Consider the following 25,083-nt stretch of genomic DNA (forward strand, 5'->3'; position numbering starts at 1 on the left):
CCAAAAAATGGTGCAACCTGACAGAATTTATCATGTAAGAGTTAGTTTGAGTTTTGATAGTTCTCACTATACGACAATATTTGTCCTTAAGAACAAACAAACAACACACCCTGATGATCTCAAATACTTAGAACAGTGAACCGCATAATACCTATTAAGGATGTGCAAGTTCTCTAAAACGTAATAGTTTGGACATCTCTATTTTATTCCTCACATATACCAGGCTAGGCTTGCCAAATTTGGGCAGTTCTTTTCAGGAAAATGTTCTACTCTACTCAACATAAATGATATTGAAGTCAGTGAAAGGTGTTTTTGTCTTAGCCATTCACTTGCCTTCATGTTATCATTCAGTAATGACAACAGTGAAAATTCATGATAATGCTTCATGAAGAAATAATTCCACTAACACTCCTTTCTTCAGCTTTTCATGTCAGAGCACCTTTCACAACAATTTGGTGCTGGATAGCTTTATCACATAATGGAAGCCAGGATTTATCGTTATCCCTAACGCATGTAAAATATTTATGTTCCAGATAAATTAAAATCCTCCTGTATTTGGTTCCCACTTGCATAGGGCTAAGCTGTAGCTCCTAAGTCCCTGCAATGTGGCCACATGAACACAGGTAGACCCATTTAACTCGCGTGTGCATAATAGAACACATTAATGAAAACTAACCAGTGAGTTAGTCAACACTAGCTGGTATTATTTTTACCTCAGGCAGTTGTTTTTATATTTACTTTATATTTCATTACTATTTAGACAAATGTTACTTAAATCCATGTTTTTTTTTCTTTTAAATTACTAAAGCAATGTACTTTTAAAATCATGCAAGCCTGTTTTCCTCTGTGCAGTTCCCTCTTCTGATTTCCTTCTCAGTAAGATGACAGTAACATTTCTTCGTACACCAATTCAGAAATCCACCTCTTGTATGAAACTATCCTGTCCAAATATAAAATGATGTGTTGTATTGAAACTGCTGCAGTTTGTTTCTATGCCTGCCAGAGAGCGTGAAGAGTGAGTGTATTTTGTTTGAGTGACCATAGTACTGCAAGACTGACAGCAGTGAGGTTATCTTATCTCTATTTCTGTTTTGTAGTTGCTGGAGCTATTTAGACATCTTTCTACAAAGCTGCACACTTCAAACTCTACTCTGGAGGAAACTCACAGGGCTTGTGTAATTTGTGGCATTTTTGGCTTTGTGGAGCATCAGCTTCTTCGATGCATGTCTGCTCATGCATAATGCTTGGTTTTCGGAAGTGCTGAGTACCCTTTACACCAACTGAAATCAGAGGAAACTGCAGCTGTTCAGCACTTCAGAAAATGAGATTCAAATGAATTAGCTCTGGTGTGATACAAGATAGCCTAAAGCAGAACATCTTACTGGATTTGAAACAGCACTGGTGCTGTTTTGGGTGCTGCTCTCGAGGCAGGGTAGTCGCAAGGCAGCTGCTTCCGCATCTGCCCCAGCTACATTCTTACCTCATATGGTCTCCGATCTTTTCTCCTATTTAGTATCACCTCATGTGTATTATGCAAGATTTTAACCAACTGATAGACATGGTAGATAATGAAATGTACTTCAGTGCTATGTGCAGTTCCCTATGTTTCCCTACCATTGATATCCATGTTGAGATGTTCCACCTGTTGACAGTATTTCATAATTTAATCTTACAACTTAGATGTTTTCCCTTAGGACTTTTATTTTCACATGGTGGGTGACTTTACAACCTTTCAGCCTTTTAAAGGGTAAAGTCTTAGAGCTCATGGCATTGGAGTGAAACATATGTTCATGAATTTCCCCTGTAACTGTGGGGAAGAGCACCAGGAGGTAAGGGAAGTAAGCCCTTCTTGTCCAGCTAGCAAAAATTGCATTGAAATCTGACAAAGGCATCTGTATACAAAGAAAAAGTTTTGCAATACAGGTACTGCAAGTACAAATACCTCTATGTTATAGAGCAATAATTTTAATTTTTCAATTCACAGAATTATAGAATGAGTTGGGTTGTACTCATCTAAGTAAAAAAGTAATTTTACTTATTTTGAAGGAAGCACTATAGTTTTGCCCTGTTTGATCTCCTTTACAAATGTATTATAATCATGAAACTGAGTTCTTTGGTGATATCTTGTTCATATTGGTAAGTATCCTTAACTAATGGGATTAATTGCAGGAGAGAAGGATACTTACAGGAGTCAAAGTAGTAGACTGCCTTTGTTAATGCAGGTGAAAAAGCAGGCAGCTTTTTACACACCTTGTGCTAAAATTTCTTCAAGAGTTTAAGTATTCTCGTGCAAGATTTTTCCAAGGTTTGGAGGTGATTGATGTTTCTGAATTCTCCTGAAATTCAATTAGTTAAGAACCCTTTGATAGGGTTAAAAATGCCTTTCTTCTTTGTGATAGTGCTTCCCCTTTGGTGTTATTTTCATTGTGTGTATGAGAAAATTCCTGCTGTTTTTTTTCCTGAAATTACCTGTCAGTCTGAAGCTTTCCTGATTTTTCCTCATATGCAGCACTGGAAGAAGAATGCCATCAATTAATCTGCATTATTTCACTGCTTGGCCAAACAGTCATGAGAGAGATTTCAGTGACTTCAATTTGCTGTCGCTTAATTTTACTGCAAGATTTTCTGACAGCTCTGTTACTTATTTCCCGATTTCATTCTTAACAAACTTGTATTCTTTAAAAACCACACTTTTGGCTAGTTTTAAGCAGGCGATGCTGTCATGTATGGCAACTGGTACTGGAAAACAAAATGGGACTTTTAATCTCTGAAGCTGATCCTGATCTTTCTGAAAATGTATAGCAATCACATATCAACTACAAAATATCAAGATACCAAGTAACATTTTACAGAAGCACTGTCTGGTAAAATTTTCCCCATCAGTTTTCCTATTTTTCTGTGAGGATTCATACAGAAATTAGGACACACATTTTTTGGGTCAGATTGTCAAAAGTTTTTGAAATCTTAAATATATTAAGGGCCCAAGTGGGGTTTTCAAATATTTTCAAATTGTTTAGACGCATGGGTTTCAATGGTTCATGTTTGGACGCTGGAATATGAAAGGCAACCAGAAAGTAGAAAAGTAACCCCCCCACCCCTTTTATTAAAAAAAAAAAAAAAAAAGAAAAAAAGGAAAAAAAAAAAAGGCTGGAGACCTTCAGTGACAAAAGGGAAGCGGATCAGTCATTCACAGTTTTGTTGGTGCTTTTATGTTATTCAGAAATAGCTCTGAAGATAAAAACATGACTAGGTAGTTAAAATGGCAGGGAATTATAGTATGCAACTGAACAATCTGGTTGATTGATTGGCTGCTGTGGTAACAAACACTATACAAATGTAGGAAATACAGATCTACATGGCATGTCAATGCTAAAAACTTTAGTACCAATTTATACTGAAAAGTGACGTATATAAAGAGCTTTGATTAATTAGAAGCTTTTACTTAGTGTATGATATCAAGCTTTGCTAGATTAATACGTGCTATTGGTTAATCCTGCACTGCATTTCTTAAAGACAAAGAGTTGTACTACTTTTTTTTCACATGGATACATCCAGGAACTTGATTCAAAGAACATTCACTAAAAAAAAACTGTCCAAAATAAATGGTATTGTAGCACAGTCCTGTCACCTTTCCTGATTTTACATCATTATCATCTCTAGAAATTAAGTATTTTTAGTGATAGTGATAGGGCTAATGGCATTTACATACTCCTTTTGTTTACAGATTACCAGGCACCTCTGTTCAGAAGTATGTGGATTTCCCAGTGATTTGGGCTTGTTTATTTTTTTTCTGCAATTAAAAGACTAAGAATACAGAGAAATAAATAATCAAGGGGTCACTGCTGGAAAAGTGAAGATGTCCACAATGTAGTTATTTAGGCATAAGCCATCTCCTTTCTCTGATTCAGCTGTTAGAGTTATGTTCATTTTATTGAGCTGCCAGAAGCATCCCTTTTTAGGCAAAAGATGCACGTTGTGTTTTGGAGACACTGAGAAGCAAATGTCACTAAAGAGTGCAATCCTACAACTGTCCTTTAAGCAAATGCATTGGGAAATAGAAAAGAGGGCAGGATGCTGTGTGATTCTGGACAGTGAAAGATACAGTGAAGAGAGTATCCTTATGTTTCCCATTAGAGCCGACCAATTTCTCCGATGTAATTAGGGACAGTGGTGACAGATGAGTCCAGAAAATGACCTTCCTTCAAAGAAATTCCTTTCAGCAAAGACAAATGGATGCCTACTTGTTTTGTATGTCTTTTGCTGCACAGTCACTCATCTTCTATCCTTACACATCTTGTCACTCCAACAATCCTCTCTTAAACTGAATTTCCAGAGAAGCATGGCAACTTGGAGTTCTAAGGAGCACATCCCGAAACTCATTTCTCATGGATAAAAAAGAAAACTATGGAGTGCTTTTTTTTCCAGCTTGAACAATAAATGAAATAACAATTCATAAGTTAATATCCAAAAGACAGTGTTGTTATGAAATTCCCAGTGTTTGAATCTACTGACCGTTTCCTGAGGGGACAGACCAGCCTCAGTAACATTTATTTGGTATTGGACTGAAATTGAGAAATAAAGGATTTCATTGTTATCTGTATTCTCTGTGTTAGTCATGTGTCATCTATTTCAGTGTAGGGCATTCTGTTATTTGAAGCCTATATTACTGTTGCAACAATCATCTTGTTGCAACAGTCACATACCTGTTTCCCTGGGAGCTCCCAGCCAATCATTCTGTGTTTGCCAGTAGTGGATTAAAAGGCTAGGAATGAAACAGAAATTTATGTTTTGGAAGAGAGTTCTGACAGAGTAGTATATGTAAGGAGAATGTTTTTTATATATATAAATTATAAATAATATTTTTTTATTTTTATTTTTTATTTGTTATTTCAGCAAAATAATTAATTGCAACAGACTTGTTCTTGCTGTTCCTATGTTTCTTTTGACCCCATGTCTGTCTATGACCTAGAGAGCCCCTCAGTTTTGCTGAGATATGGCACTGCTTTAGGGCACCTGGAAGGTGTTACAATTCTGATTTTTTACAAAGTTTTTAATTTGAGTCCTTAGCAGAAGAGGAGAGGGAAAAATCTGTCTTTAGCTACATGTCCAAAGCTGACACGTTGCAAGTAAACATGTACCTGATGGAATTCTATGCTTTGGCATGAGCATGGTCTGAGGTCCATCTCCACCCTGATCAATTGTTTTCTTTTCAATACAGCCTCAGTGTAGTTTTCTGAGAACCCTTTACATCAAAAATGAATTGTATAAACAGAAGCAATAGGCTTCATTCCCACTGAAATTTACTAAGAAGATCCACCCATGTTCTGTACAGATGTTTAAGATTTGAAAAAGGAATTAAGGAAAAAAATATGTATATGACTAGAGCCAAATTTGATCTAATCTTCTGAAAAAATAATCCTAAAGCTGTTGCTCAATTTTAAAGTTAACATAAATTTTGCCTGTTCAAGTTTGACCTAACTAAGCTAATTATAGAAGTGACTAGTTTGCAAAGAAACATAGTCAAATATTAAAAGAAAGCCCGTTGACATTGATATCAATGGGAAAACAAACTGTAGAAGGAAACAGGATGATATTATATGCCCCTAGTTCTTAAATCTTTGAGTTAATAACCTTTCTTGACTGAAGTGGGCCAAAAGCCCTCCAAACTGAGACATTTTCTTGGTCAGTTGTGAAAGTTTTCTTCATCTTTCCTATTGACTACTGCAAGAAGTCTCATCCAGATGCTGACTGGTGATCACATCCAGCTGCTCATGTCAAAACATCTGTAGAAGAGGAATATGATGTGAAAATCTTAGAAAATCACTGGATTTGTTTTGCAGCTAAGCTGAGGGACTGATTCAAGTGAGATAATTCTTTTTCACAATAACATATCTCATACTTAGAAAGTGGATACCTTAGGCTCATTCTTTTCAGCATTATCACAGAAACATAAATTCTGGATTTCTGCATTTGTATTTCTCACATAAAAGATGGAAAAGAACAAAAATGATTGGTAAAGCAGGAGTATACTGTAAATAAAGACCAACTTTTTGAAACACTGAGTGCACGTCTTTGGTGCGAGTGCAGGCTCTTGCTCCGGTATAGACCTGGTCACCTACATACCTACATCTAACACTGGCAGGGCACCTCTGATTGAGAAGAGTCAGTTATTAGAAAACACTGGCTGCGGGGTCCTGAGGTGGAGGTGGGGCTTCCTGGAGCTGAACCTTTGAGCATCCAGCACGTGTGTGATTTTAGATCCAGAGTAGTACTGATTTAAAGGGAGTACCACTCTTCCTTGGTTGTGACGTTTAGGGCTGTGTGTGCATTTTTGTGTCAGGATTTATATCTCAGTAGACACATTAATACAGTGGTTATGGTTTATTTTAGACAAATTCATGCTAAAATGCTGCAAATCACAAATGTGCTTGCACAGCAAAAGTTCACTGTATTGTTGCTGGGTCCCTGGATCATCTTCTGCAATGTTTTTGAGTAACATTCTATATGTCTGAAAAGAATTCTCTTATTTCCCTGAAGATTTATTGGGAAGGGAACCAAAATTCCTTATTTAGCCTGCTGTAACCCTTCTCAGTTTTGTCATCCCAGATTTCATAGAAGAAAATACTCTTCATCAGCTTAGTGTCTCTGTGGAGGAAGGTTAAAGAAGCCTGCAGTTTATGTGACCTCTTATTATATGTAGTTTATTTACCTTTAAATGTTTTGTGCTCTGGTATAGAAAGGACTGTTGTGATACAGTGTTATTTTCTTTTTTTTAATAGGGTGGTCTTCCTTCAGGCTTCCTCTATAGACATAGTTGCTGCTTTTTTTTTTTTTTTTTGAGCTCTCAGTGAAATGCAGATAACAATGATATTTCATCTGTTCTCCCTGTGTATTTCTTTTTTGCTTCTTTAGATATCAAAACTTAAAATATTTTTAGATGAAAAAATCCTTCTAAAACCTCCTAGAGGTCATGGCAGCAGTAAGGTAGTTGTAGTAACTGCCCCCAGTAACCTTTTATGTTCCTTCTGGGACTCATGCCTTTCTTATCAAAAGCAAAGAAAGCAGTTTATGAATTATAGAATCATTAAGGTTGGAAAAGACCTCCAAGATCCTCTGGTCCAACCGTCCCCCTACTACCAATGTCACCCACTAAACCATGTCCCTAAGCACCACATCCAACCTTTCCTTAAACACCCCCAGGGATGGTGATGCCACCACCTCCTTGGGCAACCCGTTCCACTGTCTGAGTACTCTTTCTGAGAAGAAATTTCTTCTAATTTCTAACCTGAACCTCCCCTGGCACAACTTGAGGCCATACCCTCTAGTCCTATCACTAGTTACTTGTGAGAAGAGACTGACCCCCAGCTCCCCACACCTTCCTTTCAGTAGTTGTAGAGAGCAATCAGGTCTCCCCTGAACCTCCTCTTCTCCAGACTAAACAACCCCAGTTCCCTCAGCCGCTCCTCACAGGACTTGTGTTCCTGGCCCTTCACCAGCTTCGTAGCCCTTCTCTGAACACACTCCAGGGTCTTAATGTCTTTCTTGTAGTGAGGGACCCAAAACTGAACACAGTACTTGAAGTGCAGCCTCACCAGAGCAGAGTACAGGGGGAAAGTCACCTCCCTTGTCCTTCTAGCTACACTGTTCCTGACACAAGCCAGGATGCCATTGGCCTTCTTGGCCACCTGGGCACACAAGGCCACACACAAATTAGTTAGGTACTAACAAGTAAAATAATGGAAAGGGCTATCACATCTGAGCAGTTGTGTTACTGTCTTGCTGGTAGCTGACAATTTTGCAAAAATAGTAATCTATTGCAATTAATTGCATTATTTTTATAATATTTATAATATTATATATAATATATATTATTATATATAATATAAATATATTTATAATAATTTGCATTAATTGCAAAAATGGTAATCTATTATTTAAAAAACGGGAAGTAAAAAAGACCTACAGTTTCTCAGTAGGCTGCCAGATGCAGGTTTGTGCTGAAAATGTGTCTGTTCATCTACTGTTTTTGATCAGCTCTAAATGTGAAGGTAATGCAAAGGCACAGCTTTTCCCTGAATGAGGCTATATTAGAACATCTTTAAGAGGAACTGCATTTCACGTGAATCTCCATTACTTCCATATAAAAGATATTTGTTTTGTTTGTATTGTGTAGATAAGAGTATATCCTGATGAATGTGAATAAAGTGGTTAGTTTGAATTCAGAGACCAGGATTCCTTATTAGGCAAGAATATTTATTACTGCATAACTGCTTTCCTCCTGATAGATGCAGTGGCTGAAATATGGTTTCTTAACACAGTTATAAATTCCTTCACTACATAGGAGAGGGAAGGACTGTTTATACAAGTCATGCCTGTGAAAATGAATCTAGGTTTGATAATTCCAGACGAGAGGTTTTTCCTCTCTTTAGTATAAAGTTATGGCAATGTGCTCCTATATCAGTCTGCTGTGGCCACCTTGCAAGGTGATGAAGAGCATTCAAAAACATCAGTTTTTTAATGAACTATTCTAAGTATGACTTCTGAATTTTAAGAATTTAATAAGGAAACTGGCATTTATGAATGCTGTGAAAACCTTGCAGATGGTTTTGCTTATAAATCCAAAGCCATGGCTGGGCTGCAGCATGCTGTAGAAATAGCAATAAAATCATAGAATCTCGTTGTAAAAGGCCTTCATGATCATCACGTTAAACCTTCAACCGATTCCCATCACTAACATCCACACATCTTTTAAATAACTCCAGATATGGGGACTCCACCACTTCCCTGGGCAACCCATTCCAATGCTTGCACACCCTTTCTGTGGAGAAGTTCCTCCAAGACTATATTACACACCAGCAAAGTGTTATTTTTTTTTCATCTGATGTGATTTCTTGGGTTTTCCAGTTCTGGACACTGAAAATCTTACTTTTTGCAAAGAAAATCTCTTTGAAGAGCTTCTTTGAAACAGGTAAATGGTTTGAATGAAACAGTATAAGGACAAATTGACCAGTTTTTTGGGAGGCTGCACAAACTTCCAAGAGTTCAGATTTGATTAACCAAAATAATCTTATTTGTTACATATATACCACAGTATATGTTACAATTGCAGTCTACAAAAGCTTCAATTCAGGGATACCACTACTGAGGAATGGGTAGAAGAGAAAATGATTGGATTTTTTTTTTTTTTTTTTCATCTAGGATAACTGTTTCTTTCTTGTTAAACCACTGGAAACTCTAGGTCTGCAACTGAGATAATTATGATGACTCTCATGCCAAAGTAGTGTGCTTTTGCTGCCCATTCTCCATCTCTATCAAGGCTGTTAAGAGCAGAGACCTTCCTGTTCATCATTTTACAGACACTTTTGCAAATCTTTGTGAAAGGTTTAACAACCTATTAAGAAAAGAGAGGGATATTCTGTGGCTGCTACTATGTACAGAAAAAAAAAAAAAAAAAAGGACATTTTAATTACCAATAGTTGAAAACTCATCAATTTTTAATGTCAGATTTCAAGTTTTCAGTTTCAGTTTTTCAAGTGCTTTTTTCAACAGGTTTTGACATTGGTTATGTTTATTTGCCATGACTCAGTGTTTTAAAGAAAGAGAGTGAAATCTGGCACTTGTCATTTACCAAAAAGTCACCAGTATAAATATTGGTAATTTCTTCTTAAAGTTAGCAAGGCTGCTGTGACTTAAATTGATCTGATCATATAATTCTGTGATTCTATACTTGTCCCACCTTGTGCATGCAAGTTACCAGCCATTAGTCAGATGCATCCACTGTGGCACAGATCAATTTGAGTCACAGTAGCCTTGCTAAAATATTGTAACTGGTGGTCTTAACTTCACCACTGTTAAAAACTCTGTCAGAACAATGCTTACTTTACCAAATCATTTAACAAATAGTTTAATATATATAAACATAATGATCCTAATGATTAAAGTCACTTGCAAGAAATAAGCAATTTAGAAGTGATGTTGGTAACCAATCCCCACTTAAATCTTATGATTGTCAGCTGATATGTCCTTTCAACATCGTTCATGCTATATTTGAATTTTATTGTGACAAGATCATAGAATCATAGAATAGTTTGGGTTGGAAGGGACCTTAAAGATCATCTAATTCCAACCCCCTGCCATGTGCAGGGACACCTCCCACTAGACCAGGTTGCTCAAAGACCCATCCAGCCTGGCCTTAAACACTTCCAGGGATGGAGCATCCACAACTTCTCTGGGCAAGCTGTTCCAGTGCCTCACCACCCTCTGAGTAAAGATTTTGTTCCTAATATCTAATCTACATCTACCCTCTTTTAGTTTAAAACTGTTACCTCTTGTCCTATTACTGTAGTCCCTGCTAAAAAGTTGCTCTGCATCTTTTTTATAAGTCCCCTTTAAGCACTCCAAGGCCGCAATAAGTTCTCCCTGGGGCCTTCTCTTCTTTAGGCTAAACAGCTCCAGCTCCCTCAGCCTGTCTTCATAGGAGAGGTGCTTCAGCTCTCTAATCATCTTTATGGCCCTCCTCTGGACCCATTCAAACAGGTCCATGTCTTTCTTATGCTGTGGGCCCCGGAACTGAATTCAGTACTCCAGCTGGGGTCTCAAAAGGGCAGAGCAGAAGGGGAGATTAACCTCCCTTGATCTGATATATATATATATATATAATATATATATATATATTTTTTCTGTGCATCCCAGGATATGATTGGCATTCTGGGCTGCAAGCTTGTGTTCAGTTTTTTGTCCACGGATACCCCTGAGTCCTTCTCCACAGGGTTGCTCTCAATCCACTCATTGCCCAGCCTATATTCATGTTTGGAATTGACCTGACCCAGGTGCAGGACTTTGCACTTGGCCTTGTTAAACTTCATGAGGTTCATATGGGACAGCTTCTTCAGGTTGTCAAAATCCCTCTGGATGGCATCCCTTCATTCTAACATGTCGACAGTACCACTCGGGTTGGTTTCATCTACAAACTTATGTGGGCGCACTCAATTCCACTGTCCATGTCATCTACAAAGATGTTGAATAATACAGGTCCCAGTACAGACCCTTGAGGCACACCAGTCATCCCTGGTCTCTACCTGGACATCAAGATGTTGTCCACAGAGTTTTGAATGTGACCATCTAGCCAATTTCTTATGACCGAGTGGTCCATCCGTCAAATCCATGTCACTCCATTTTGTAGACAAGGATGTTGTGTGGGCAGTATCAAAAGCCTTACACATATCCAGGTAGATAGCAAAAATGTTGAATACCTCAGCCTTCTCCATGTCAGTTGTAGACAGTAATCACTAACAGAAAACAATCTCCTTAGATCTTTTTATTAAAGATATAAGCAATTATATTTCCATATAAGCAATTTGTAAAAATTTTGTCTAAAGTTATTTGATGGTAAAATAATGTGTCATAACCAATATACTGGTATCATTTATTCAATACAAATGTAATTCACAGCATGTTTTTAGAGGCAATGAATATGCAGAAGACGATAAATATGTTATGAAAATGAATACTTGATACAAACATTTGTGGTTCTTCTGTTTTCTTTTGCAAGAAAGTTTCTACATTCTTGTTTTTCAAATGGATCCACCATGAATAATAGCAATAAGATTAACTCTGCAGAGGCAAAATCTGGATTTTCTTGCTTCAAGCTAGATGTGGTATTAGTCATGTGGTAATCTGTTGACAGCACAACAAGGTATGAATTAACAGTATCCATTTATTCTGTATTCAGAGTCTTGTTTCAATTACAGAATTTTATTATATAACGATACTTAAAAAAAAAAAAAAGTATTGTACATAGTTAATTGACAAGGTTCTGGCTTTTCTGTTCACCCTTGCAAAATGGTATGTAATTCAATGTTGGAAAGTAGTTCCAAGACAAGAAATGCTGTGTTCTGCACTCTTAAAGAGATCAGTCACCTTTTCCAGCCTATTGAATAATTTGCAAAGGGCAAATAGATGTGTTACTAGCTCCATTGATTATCTTGATGGCAATGTATAAAATGACTGTAGTCATTAGGAAAAATGATACCCAAGAGATACAGCAGCTTTGTAAAACTGAAAAAAAAAATTCTTCTATGGTAATAGCTGAGTATATAAGGGGTGGAAAGAACAAAAGTTTCCAAGGCATAGTGGATAGGTGAACAGTTAAAAGCACCATTCTTTTCAGCTTCCAAGAAACAAATGTTTTACATTTCTCTGGGGTATACAGATCTCCTTCACACATTTCTGCTGAAGTTACCCATTTCATATTAAGATGATTATCATTTCATAACATAGACATGTTTTAAGAAGAAGAAATGTTAAAACAAACATATTGGTAACATGGGTAAGAGAGGAAGATAGAAGAAACTTTTTCTTGGATTTGGAATAAATCAGAATGGGGAGGGGTGAGGAAAACTGAAATAGAAATAAGGATAAATATCCAAAGGATATTAGAGTTTATGTAGTATTTACAGGTTTGCTTGTTTACAGTACCTTTGAAGCAAAAGGAAGAAAAATCCACCTTCAGTGGTGTACAGGCTGCACCTTCAAAACTCATGGGAAAATATAATCATGTACTTGAATAGTTGTTAAGCAGGACTTTTCTATACACAGCTTAATCTTTATGCAATCTTTTTCATTCCTTTCTAATGTTGTTACTGTTCCTCTGATTCTGTGGTTAATTTTTCATCAGTTTTGGTCTTGTTTGTGAACTGTCCATGGGCAGATAGCAATTTTAAAGAAAATGTTTGTTACTCAAACCTGAAAGTGAAACCACTGTTTCATTAATTTTCTAGATAGTAGCAGTAATAGTACTCTACTATGAATAGTAGATTTGAAGTTTAAGATCTCTAATCTTAAGAACTTAGTTGCCTGACTTTTGACTCTATTATTTGTGGTACGATTTGAGCAGAAAAAAACTGTCACTCTCCTCCCAAAACAAATGCACTTTGTAATTAGAGGAATTTTATCTATATGTATAAAACCCATATGTTTTTCTTAAAAGTCAGAAAAAAATCTATATTCTTATAGTGCTCAAAAAAAATCAAGTAAGGAGGGGTATAGAAATTGTGATGGAAAGTTCTGCTTAGAAGCAGATTAATTATTTTTGTGTTTAGTTTATTTTTCACCATACACACATGCAGCAGTGGGTATTTCCTAGAGCCTTAGGCCTGGTTGAGCTGTGATTTGTGTTTTACAGCTGTATATCATCAAATGTTTCTCTCCCCTGATTCCACTTTAAGATATGATGCTCTGGAGTTACAAAAGGCGTGTGCTACTTTGGACTAAGTGAAATCTAATAACAGCTTCAACTCAGCAGATGACACTTTAAAAATGAAATCTGAAGCAGTTGTTTGTAAATGAAAGCTGAAATGAAAGTGGAGGGCTCCCATGCCTTTTGTTCCTTCTTTCCCTGTGATTTTTTTTCGCTTGGTCAGAAAAATGACTAAATTCACAGGTGCTTTTTTGAATATCTGTCTGGAGGGCCAGCTGTGTAGTGCTGATCTGGATTAGAGCCACATTTTTTCTACTTTTGAGTCAGTTTCATTCATCTACATGGAAAGAAAAGCCTAGAGCTGTTGCAATGATATGAGGAGTGTGCTGAGAATTACTAGCTCAGAGCAATACTACTGGGTGGGGAACTGGCTCTTTCCTCATGACTTTGGCTCCTCCACAAATGTTGGAGGACTGTATTGGACCTGACTGAGTGTTCATTTTGTAAACATTGGTGGAATACTCATTATAGTATGATTGCTGGAGTTGGAACATTTTGAGAAGAGTAGTGTAAAATAAGCCCTTATTTTCAGCAGACTTTATGAAGTGAATTATCAAAGTGACTGATGTGTTTGGGAGAAAGCAGAATTGCATCAGCAGATGTCTGATGCTAGGGACTGACCTGCATACCTGCATGCAGTTAGTGCATTTGCAATCAGGTTGATTGGAGGGATAATTGTGCAAACAAATGGTGACTGATCATATCTCTGGGAAGGAGGTAAGCTTGGGTAGATACAAGGAAAGCATATTGTTTGGATGTTTCTCTGTCATTGATGGTGGCATATTTGAGCATAATTCTTGAATAACTTGATTTTTGGTGACTCTCTTGATTCAGGTGTGGGATTCATCTATCCAGTGTACTAGTTGTCCTAGACTTACTTCCTAGCTAATAGAAGCATAAGGAAGACATCTTAAAAGAGATCATGTACTCCATGCCCTACAATTATTCCAATGTCTCCACTGACTGTAATGGCATCCCACTTTATAAGTGTGTGGAAGTTTGTTTTGAAATCTAACCTGACAAGAAATATTGTAAATGTGTCTTCAAGTGGTGTTAGTAGCTTGGATCACGGACGTTGTCAAATTAGCAAGATCTTTTTCTCCTTCATTTTATTTTCTCTTTCTTTCTTTCCTTCCCATGAGCAAAGTTGTATAATATTTGCTTTTAAGCAAGTTTCAGTGCAGGACCAGCAGAGAAGATGAGCCCACTGCTTCTCGGACTTCTCATCGCCTTCATGCTTGGGCTTTTGAAGGAGGATACACACTAGAAAACAATAATGATATTCTTAGTGAGACTGAAGGGAGAGGCAAAGCTGGTGGGAAAGAAGAAATTATTGGTCTTCATCTGCTTTTGCCTTTACCTTGACATATTATGAAATAATCTGAGTTGTATCGAGAAATAGCTGTTTTTAATAGAGAAAAAGCATCTGAGGCAGCTGAGAATGTGCATCTGTGATTTTTGGCACTGAGAAGTATTTATTAGATGGTCTGATTACCTGGGTCTGAATTCTGGTGTACTTCCTGGTTCCCTTGATAGGTTCTAATACAAGGATTAAAATTTTAGATGTTAAATTTTAGATACTGATGAGTAAATTGACACAAAAACACATGGTTGAAATTCTTTACTATGAGGGTGGTGAGGCACTGGAACAGCTTGCACAGAGAAGCTGTGGATGCCCCATCCCTGGAAGTGTTAATGGCCAGGTTGCTTTAGGCAACCTTGGCTAGTGGGAGGTGTCCCTGCCCATGTCAGGGAGGTTGGAATTAGATGATCTTTAAAATCCTTTCCAACCCAAACCATTCTGTGATTCTATGATTCTAAGATGTATTTGAATGCCTGTGCCGGAAACATGTCATCTCCTTTCATGAGAAACCCAAGAAGGTGAAAGGAGTTCAATAATTAACCAAGGTGACAATGGTTTTGAAACTTGATCTTTGAAACTTGGTTTTAAAGTCTTCATTTAATTTACAGAAGCACAAGCTTGAATTGTCTGACTCCAAGGGGCAGATATGCAATGCTTCATGCTACTTGTAGTGAACTGATGTTGTCTGTCATGTATGTTTGTGGTCTGGGAAGCAGTACAAGTTTTTAAGACCAGGGTGTTCCCTAGCATGTTATCTGGCCAATTGTATTCTTACATAAAGGATATTTCAATTGTGCTAGTTGGAATTGTCACACGTTAACCCTGTTAATTTCAGAACTATACCTCACTTCTTTCTTTCCTTTCCTCCCTTTTCTAGTTCTTGTACTTTACATATGGGTGTGTCTTGTGGATATACGTTTTTGGAAAGTTAAAAAAAAATCTAAAGAAAATGCTCTGAATTCAGATGCTACTTTGAGGGGAAAAATTATATTGAAGATATTATGTTTTTACATAAAAAGTGTTGCCAAGTTTGCACCATACAATAAGAGGGTGAGACACTAAGAAATAGTGGACAAGATATTTGATGAGCACTGAAAACACAGACATCAATTCTTGACAGAGTTTTTTGGTATCTCTGTCCAAAATGCAGAAGTTAGAGATCAGCGTAAGGGACTAGTCATACTGAAGTAGCCACTAAGCATTTCACGGGTATTGAAAAGCAAACTAAAAACGAGAAGACAAAGAGTCATATAAAAATGTATATCTTTGGAAGTAAACTCTATGTGGGTCCGTAAAGATTCTGATGTTTACTTTTATCTTGTTAGCATGTCAGCGTTGCAGGTGTGCATGCATTAGCAGATATTCTGAGCAAAAAAGCTGTTTTCTAGTAGCAGGCTGTTCATCTTTCTTGATGTATTGTTCCTTGGCAGAAGAACTTTTCTGCTGGGTTTGTCCAGCAGCAGGTAACACAGTTTTGTCTCTCTGAATTCAGAGGTTGGAGACTGTTAGTGACAGAAGAGGTGCCTGCAGCAGTTCAGTTCGCTATAACTTGTTCTATGTACTCATTGTTGTAATTCCCGTTCATTAGAGATGTGTCTATCAAAATTGTAGCATTTGATACCTTGAATTAAGTAAGAATTCAAAGTAACGTCCTTACTGCTAAACTGTAAATGTATTGTTTGTATGCACTGAAGATATTTTCCATGGGTAAAAATTTCCCATTGTAGAAACAGCAAAAAACAGAACACTGATTTTTAGAAAGAACTGTCCTTAAGTAATGTTTCTTTTCCTCAAAAACATGCTATGTCACCGAGGTTTGGAAGTAATCAGTGCTTTTACAAAATGCAGGATTTAAATGTGTTCAGAGTCAGAGAGGTTAAGTTTCAAATTAATACTCTAATATGAATTACACAGATTTTGGGGGAAAGTTTTTTTCTTCTTTTCTTAAAGAAGAATCAGTGCTGAACAGTATTGAATTGTTCAGTATAATATTCTTGTATCAAGATAACTGTCTTCACTTAGGATGTTTAATACAATTAAATTCTCTGAGCCATTCAGCTACGTAGTGCTTTTGTATAATTTCTCCTTTCCAATATTGTGTGAAGCTGGAGTTTTGTTCTCTACTGACTGTTATCAAGTGAATACCAGTTTGTGCATGGAAAGTTCACAGCTACTTGTTTTTTTTTTTTTTTTTTTTTTTTAATTTTGGCAGCTGAATGTGGGAGCTAGGAGGTAAAGATAATGATGATCAGGAAATAAGTGATGAGTGTTAGTTTGTCTGTGATTGTGGTAGGGGTGTTTAAAGATGCAATGTCACCATCTGATTTGTAAACTTTATGCAACCAAGGTTTTCTACATACAGGAAGGGCTTTGCTCAGTCAAAATACTCCAGGAAGGAAGACATATATTTTGTAACAATATGAACTCAAATATAGCTTTCCTGAACATTGTTCAGTGTCTTTTAGTTTTGTTGTCTCTGACCCTGCTTACTTGAAGATATCAAGGAATATGTCAAGCAACATTCCTTCTGTTGTTAGCTTTCATTTACATTCAGCTTTGTTTTTCTTGAAAGAAACTGGGGGAGCAGTAGCAGTCTTGGAACAATGAAGCTCAGTAATCTTTTACAAATGTTGCCATGACATTCCTTATTCCTTAGACTCGGTGATACTGTTTTGAATATAAATGGGATGGGACTTGATCAACAAGGGCACTTACCACTTGTCTAGATAATGTGAGTCTTGCTATTTTTAATTACCAAGTAGTGCCAAAAACACGACTCACTTTGCAGAAGCATAAAAATACATTTACTAATAAGAATGGATGTTCCCTATTGGCTACTGTTCTTCAAATGATCTCTTCATTATTAAATGAGATCAAACAGGTTTTCATCTCATCCATATGAGTTATTGCTTTTGGAGTAAACTAGGAAACTGTGCTTTCCTAGAAAAGGACAAGAAAAAGAAAAAGGAGTCTCGCAGTGGATGTGTCCACATAGAAACTCCATCACCAGATGGGATGTAATGTCAGCTCAACTGACTTCCTTTAAACCACATATATTGGTAATGATACTAGTCAACTCCATAGAAGAATACAGTTGAGCAAAGCTGTCTGCAAAAATGAGGTACATTAACTTGTTCTGAGGTGCATGTAGGTAAAGCTAAACCATGTCTAATATTCAGGCTGGCTAATAGAAAGTTACAGTGTTGTAATTGTGTTGCACTGTTAAGTGGCTCAAGTGTAAACAGATCTACATACTGAAAAAGCATCTTTTTATTTATGAGTCATTTGGTGTAGGAATAACGGTTATGGACTCATGTTGTATAATTATAAATACTGGGAAAGTTGCTGTGGTACAGTTATCAAAGTTCTTTCCAGCAAATAATTATTGAGAAACTATTATCTTGCTGCTTAGCCAGATTTATACTGTTTAGTCCCTTGTCACTTTATTAATGATATTAAAGGCAGAAGTTTTTTGACATTATGTAGGCCATATACATGGAGGTTTTTTTACTGCCATTCCCACTAGAATACCACCTCCTTTATCTGGGTCTGGGTCTGGAAATGATGATTTAAATTGCAATAAAACATTATGGCTGAGGAATTCCACTCTAGGTCTGTGATTTAGCTGTAATTTTGTTTATTTCTTTCTGCTATTGAATTTGAGGGTTAGGATTTTTTAGTGTGTTCAGTGATTTGGCTGGAGGAGGAGCTCTGTTACTAGGGGAATGCTACATTTCATTAGACTTAAGTTTAGCAGAACATGGCTATGGTTTTGCAGTGACCACTCCCACATTACTTTGCCAGTAAAGCAGTTAATTAAAAATGGCCATGCTCATCTAGATTTTCATCTCCATTTGAAAAAGTTAGATTGTTGGTAGCAAGATTAATATGATTGGTTTGGGATTAATTCTCGAAGGATTAGGGCTAATTCATTGTTGCTTAGTTTAATTAACAGGAGAGCTCTTTTTTTTTTTTTTCCCCGTGCTTTTTTTTTTTTTATATTATTGATAATAATCTTAGAGAAAATCTCTTTGTGGTTTTGTATGCATTTGTTTTACTGTTGAGGCTTAGTTTTTCAACTGATTAGTTATTCAACTAGAGATGTAGTTATTCAACAGAGATTCTAGCCAGGGCCCCAGGCAAAACTACAAACTCTGCTGCTGTTCATGCAGGTTTCTGTCTTTTAAACCGTACCCATTCATCATTTTGCTTGCTGTAAAACTAGCAGCACAGTATGTCTTTCCAAAAGCAAAATTTCTGCATTATGGAGAAAAAAAAAAAAAAAAGCCAATAGTACTTGGAGAGAGTAGAAAGCGGCATCAGTTAGTAATATCCACCACGACAGTAGTTCATGTAATCTTAGGACAAACAGGCTTGCAAAACAGGTCTTGTGATAAGTCTGACAGATGTTTTGAAAATACTGAAGAACCTTTCTAGCCATGAGCAATATATGTTTAGATGTACAAAAACTGCTTTTCGTATGTCAAGAATCATGTTCCCTTTTTTGGTACCTGAAGAGGTGGCAAGTGGTCACAGATGAGTTTGTGGTGACAAGACTCCATGAGTGATGGCAAACATTCTGCAAAAGTATTGCCAGGAGCAAAAATTTGTATTTAAAAGTGGAGTCAGTGTCCGGAGCTTACTCTGAAAGATCAGCTTCTTTAGGGCACATAAATGCTATTGGGTCTTTTAAGAACATTCCCAATTCCATGTACATAAGAAACACCTGAGATTTCTTTTGGTGTAGCTGAGCTTAACTGGTCTATAGATAAATGGAATTGTGTATTTCCTGATATTCTGTTCTGTTATGAAATGTATGTTTTTTCCAAACATCAAAGATCTTTTATGAGATCATTGTTTTAATGAGAAATTATGGAAGGGAGAAACAACAGGTGTGAAACTCAAGTTTAAAGTAGTTGCAAAAGTATTATGAATCCTTAAATCTGTTTTACTGTTTTATCACATTTACTGATTTGTTTGCAGCATATCTCAAAAGTATGATTTCAAGTTGTTAGGATATGCAAGTCCATGTAACATAAATTTCCTGTAGTGAGCTTTGCTGGAATTGTGCAAAACTTAAAATTGGCAAGTGACTTGCTGAATCTAGGCAGGGTTTTGATCATTGGGTGAAAAATACAAACTCAATACATTTGCAGGGGAATGAAGCAATATCAAAGCAAGATGTAATGAGTCCCACCTCCATTTTGTGTCTGATTTCTGTTGTTGTGGTTCACTTGCTGTGCAATGCGCCAGAAGCTTTCTTTGTTGATAGCCCTTTATCAGGGCTCTGTTGAAGCTTGTCTGGGGGCTCATCTGGCCTGTGTGCTGAGGTCTGCTTTGTCTGGAAACACAGTGAGATAGGAGGTATATAACTTTGCAGAATTAATTTAAAAGTAAATATTCTTTAGCCTGGGAACTGTTATGCAATCTTCAGCAACATGGATGTAAAGGGAACTTACATCCATGAACTCTCTGGGAACAGAGCCTCTTGCATTTGCTCAGGACTGAGGTACAGGGTATCTTGCATACCAGGTAAATATTGTGAATTAAAGATGGTGGTTCATATAGTCCTTATTTGCAAGCAAGCAGATTCAGGTCTCAGTCACTGATGGATCTCTTTCATACTGTTGCACTTTTATGTATGTCCTGAGAAAAATGATCAGGTGTAACTTTGTATTTTGCTTTCTGTCCATGAGTTCACCATGGACAGCATTTTCCTTTCCTATGCATATCAGTCAGACACGGAGGAAAGAACAGAAAGAAGTTCAGGACATCCTTCCTTTCCCCTCTGTCAGATTGTAGCAGACCTGGTGCTCTGTTATCCGAGTAATTGCAAAGACTGAAGACTGAGCAGAAAAGCTCTAGAAAAAGAGCTCCACTTCCGCTGAAAAACAGGCCACTTTCTGGCAACTGCCTGGTTTCTTGAGGAATTAAGTCACATGTAGTCATGTTCTGTGTGTGTCAGTGTGCCAGTTTCTCTTAGTAGCTGTTGAGCCCCTTAGCTGACTTTAACAACATTTGGAAGAGAAAAGGTAATCTTAAGACATGAAGTTCCTACAAGTTTCACAAAAGTGGGCAGCTACATAAAAGAGATTGCTTTCACTGAGGGAAGCATTGTAGGAGGAGCTTAATTAGTGGGAATTTCACAAAGAGAGAGTCATTTAGTACCCCAGTTGCAGTTACAGGAGAATAATCAAAGTTTGTTTTTCATTAGGCAGGAACCAGAAACCTTGACCCCTTGGGCCTTCGTAGTTTCCTTACTTACCTTTTAAAAGTGGCGATAAATAATGCTGTCTTCATGCATCTTGTCTGCAGTGGTGAGTCTCTCAAATTAGTATCAACTATACTAGAAACTATATAGAAAACTATATAACTATATAGAAACTATATAGAAAACCTGTCCTGTCATACTGAAAGCTTAAAATGGACTTCAAAATTGAGCGGAAGATTTTTTTTTTCTTTCTCTCTTTTTTTTTTTTTTTTTTCTTATGGAGTATGGATGCAGATTTACCAGCAAGGATAGGGTATTTGGTATTTAGCCCCTCAAATGCACAGTCTGACATGGCTTGTGTTCTTGCACCCTGTGGGAAGTCATTGCTTCTCCCCTGTCTGTGTCAGAGTGTGATTCCCTGTGAGGAAATAACCAGTAACGGGAGCAGCCTCAAATGTACGTATAGTCTCTGTTCTTGCCTTGCTTTCTGAGTTGGATTGGGTACTTCAGGCTCTCCAGATTTTTACAGTCCTAGTAAGCAGCTCGGGTTGTATCTAGGGCCTGGGAGACCCATGCTCTATCTCCATTTCTGCCATGAACTACTTTGCTGCAGGCAAATTGTGGATCTGTATTATAGTTGAGTTTTGTCATCTATAAGACAAAGAGAACATTTGCTTCCTGTGTAAATAAATGAGTGAAAGATATTGGATGAAACATAGGCATTATTAGCCATACTATTTTTTTTTTTCATATAACCATTAGTAAAAAAATAGAAACCATTTAAATGTTTGGACGTTTCAGTGCAAAAGTCGGTGTCTCAGATAGCAGTCTTACATTTTTTTTTTTTTTATATTACAATCCCATATTTAGAAACCAGTTGATTTATTTTAGGTGGCATTTCTTAACTGTTCTCTGACTTTGAAACAAAAACTATACAGTCATCCAAAATGGTTTTCTTTGCTTACTCATTTTTTCAGTACTATCTGGTCTCTCACTGTCACTGCAGGGATGCTTACTTGTGTGGCTTTTTGAATGAAGAAATTGTGAAGTGATGCTGAAAATATGCCACATTTTTTTGGCTGTTTTATAGCAGAAAATGTAAAGGGATGGCTTTCTTTTCTTTGCTTAACCTATTACCTACAGTTGAAGCAGCACAGCGAACAGAATTGAGAATGAGAAACATACAGCTACTGTAGCTTAATTTTAACACTTGCATGGCAATCTAACACAGGGATTGTTGTTATGTACTTGGAAAGTTTTTGGACTTCTAAACTGAGTGCAACTATTTGCATATGACTCATATGGTCCCTATTAAGGTAGTCGTTAGAGACTGCATTGTCTCTTAGTGCACACTATTTTTGTGAGGTTAGACAATGCTACTTTAGCGTCATTTTACAGAGGGACAAAGAAGGAACAGAGATGTATGACTGAAGAGCCCATGCAGACTGTGTTGGCAGCACCTCCCTTTCTTGAGTGTCTGCAGGGCAAGCCACCACAGTTCCTCATGGTGGTCCGGCGTGGTGCTGCATGGTGCAGTGGCTCAGAAACTGATTCCTGAAAAGTGCAGATCATGGTGCTGGAGTGGGAGGAGTACAACAGAGCATAGAAAACCTGTTATCTCTGCAAAGTTAAACCACCCTTGCTTTTTGGTAATATGACCTGAATTCCCAAATAATTTTGTAATGATTGTAGCTGCAGTTCAGCTACAGACACTTTAGTAGTACCAAGAGAAGAGGGAAAAAACAGGACTTGCATATACTTCACAGGGAATTCATGTGTATCAAGTCATCTGTTTACTGCAGAATAACACACACAATTTCAGGGGTTTTTAGTGACTATGGGGATTTCAACAGTGTTAAAAATCTGTCTTTAAACAACTTACTGTAGTTCCCATAATGGCTCATGTCCCTCCAGATACAGACTACATGCTTTAACTCTGCTCACAACATAAAATGAATGACAAATGATCCTTCCTTTCCCTCTTGCTGTTCCCTCTGTTTTCCATCAAATGTCAGTGTTACTACAGTATCTGCTGGTGTTGCATCAGGGCACAGAACAGGCATCAGACTTCCTAAAATAGTACTGGACCCAGTCTTCAGTCCTGTTTGCAATGTTACATGCTAAGTTCATTCTGAATTGCGTTAGCACGGCTGCTGCTGCAAATCTGAGGACATCTGTTTACTGAGGAGCTTTTTAGCAAACACTTTGGTATGTCTTGGGAGTTTACACAGAAATGAGCTGCTAGTTGTAACTAGGTTTTTATCAGCTGCTCTATCACCAAAGCTGTAATTCAACTTCATAAACTGAGCAGTGGTTTAAAATTAGTGACTCACAAATGATCCTATTCTTACAGTAACATACAATTCTAAGCCAGAAATGTAGTGTCCAGTGTGCATGTTAATATTAATATAGCAGCTTAATATCTGTTGCGTTGAACTGGTGAGGGGAATTGCCTCAACTTGGCAAATTCCAATAGTACCCATGTTCACCACAGTGATAACTGCCATTAAGGTTTGCAAAAATCAAGAAGCATTTTTTCCAGCAGAATGTATTAGAAGATTGTTTAGCTTTCCATGGCCTCTGAAGTTCAGTTGTATGTATACGCGTATAAATGTATACATGCATAAAATCTCATTGCCAGCAGAATTTTGTTGTAATGGACATGAATAGTATACATTTTTTAAGTTCCTCCTGTAAATACTGAGCACACTAAAATAGTGTGTATTTGTTCATTGCTACATACATATTTCCTCTGAAAGCTAGCTCTAGAAGGATTTATTTGGAGTAGGTTTGCCTACTTCATTTTAACCCTTGTCCCTGAAGAGTTCATGATTAAGTAATGTGCTCTGACATAACTCATTGCTTATGGAATAGGATAGTAAATAAAGGTTTTGACAAACTGTATTAAAGCCATAGTTCTTGAGCCAGATCACTGCATAGAGCAGAGTGACACTGCAATGTTTTAATAATTTCTAAGGATTAAACGAAACTCTTTATCTGGAAGATACAGTACACAAATAAATTTGCCGGTTGGCAAAGCATTTTGGTGTTTGAATCCCATGATGCCAGTTCCACGCGCTGCTCTTGAATCCTACATTTTCCCTTGCCCTGCCCAGTGCCTTCCCTTTATCTCTGTTTCTCTCTCTGCCACAGAGGTAAGAATTTATGAGGTGACTGACAGCATCTGAGAACCAGTGTGGAATCTTCAGTATATTAAGTACATCTTTTTTCACACATTGTCACTGATGGCGATGGCTACTTGGGTCGTGAGGTGCATTTAAGATGTTGGATACATATGGTTAAGTTTTTGCAGGATTAGGATTTCCATCCACCTCGTGTTTTGAATTTGTCTAATACACAGGAGTGATGGGACTGGCTCCTGTTGCCGTTGCATAATGTTGGTTTCAGGGAATGCTCCCTCTCTAAACTGGTGTTCCCCCAACATGGATTGTGTTTACAACTAAGTTATTGTTAAAATATAGCTCAGGAGTGGTGGAAGGCAAAGTCCACTTCCTAGTAGTAGCTTCTGCCTTGGTAAAATTCCAATGCTACTAAATTTCTGATTTTTATAGTGTAGTACCTGGTGTCAGGCTATATTTTCCTCCCTGTTCTAGAATTGCTTAATACTGTAGCTTCTATTGCCTTTTGGAGATTAATATTATGTATATAAACTACTGTTTGAATCTACAGTTACTCTTTACATTTATCTTTTCTTGCTATATTTTTAGGAAATTAACAAACAATAATATTTAATAATAGTTATGTATTTGGGGGTTTTCTGTTAGATTTATTCAGCCATTTTTCATTTTCTGGCCAGCTGTTGATTTGAAGCCAAGAACGGAGATCTGTAATTATTTGAAAGGACATTATGTATTTATTATTTTCAAGCCAAGTGAGTAAATCTGTCCATTATTCAGTGGCACGAGTGTAAACTATACTTTATGATGTCGTTAAACCAGCAAGATTTTTTTTTCCACATTCATTTCCTTCCTTACATTTTGTGGTGTGCTATTTTCTTTTGGCTGAATTCTGTAATAGAAATGCACAACAGCAAATCTGATTAGGAAGTTCAAGTGTTTCTGTGAGAACACTCCTCTTGGCAGATGTCTTAGTAAAGGAATGGTGAGATAGATACAGTAACAAATCTGTTTGATATGTTAAATGAAAAAAGCTCAGAAGCATTCCACCATATTTGTAGGTTCATAGCTGATAATACTAAGGCTTTCTTTTAAATGTAATGGTGAAACCTCA

General features: G+C 37.1%; 1 protein-coding gene across 1 annotated transcript in view; it reads left to right on the top strand.

Moving 5' to 3' along the window:
- Positions 1–5: 5 nt before the first annotated feature.
- RAMP3 (receptor activity modifying protein 3) overlaps positions 6–25,083 on the top strand; it is a gene marked incomplete at its 5' end in the record, with an annotated part of 31,492 nt that continues 6,414 nt past the window's right edge. Inside the window, one exon of the mRNA XM_083827016.1 lies at positions 6–34. Within this exon, the coding sequence (XP_083683142.1) occupies positions 6–34 (29 nt within the window). The remainder of the gene's footprint in view (positions 35–25,083) is intronic.

This window comes from Anser anser, assembly GCF_964211835.1.
Source record: "Anser anser genome assembly, chromosome: 2".
NCBI lineage: Eukaryota > Metazoa > Chordata > Aves > Anseriformes > Anatidae > Anser > Anser anser.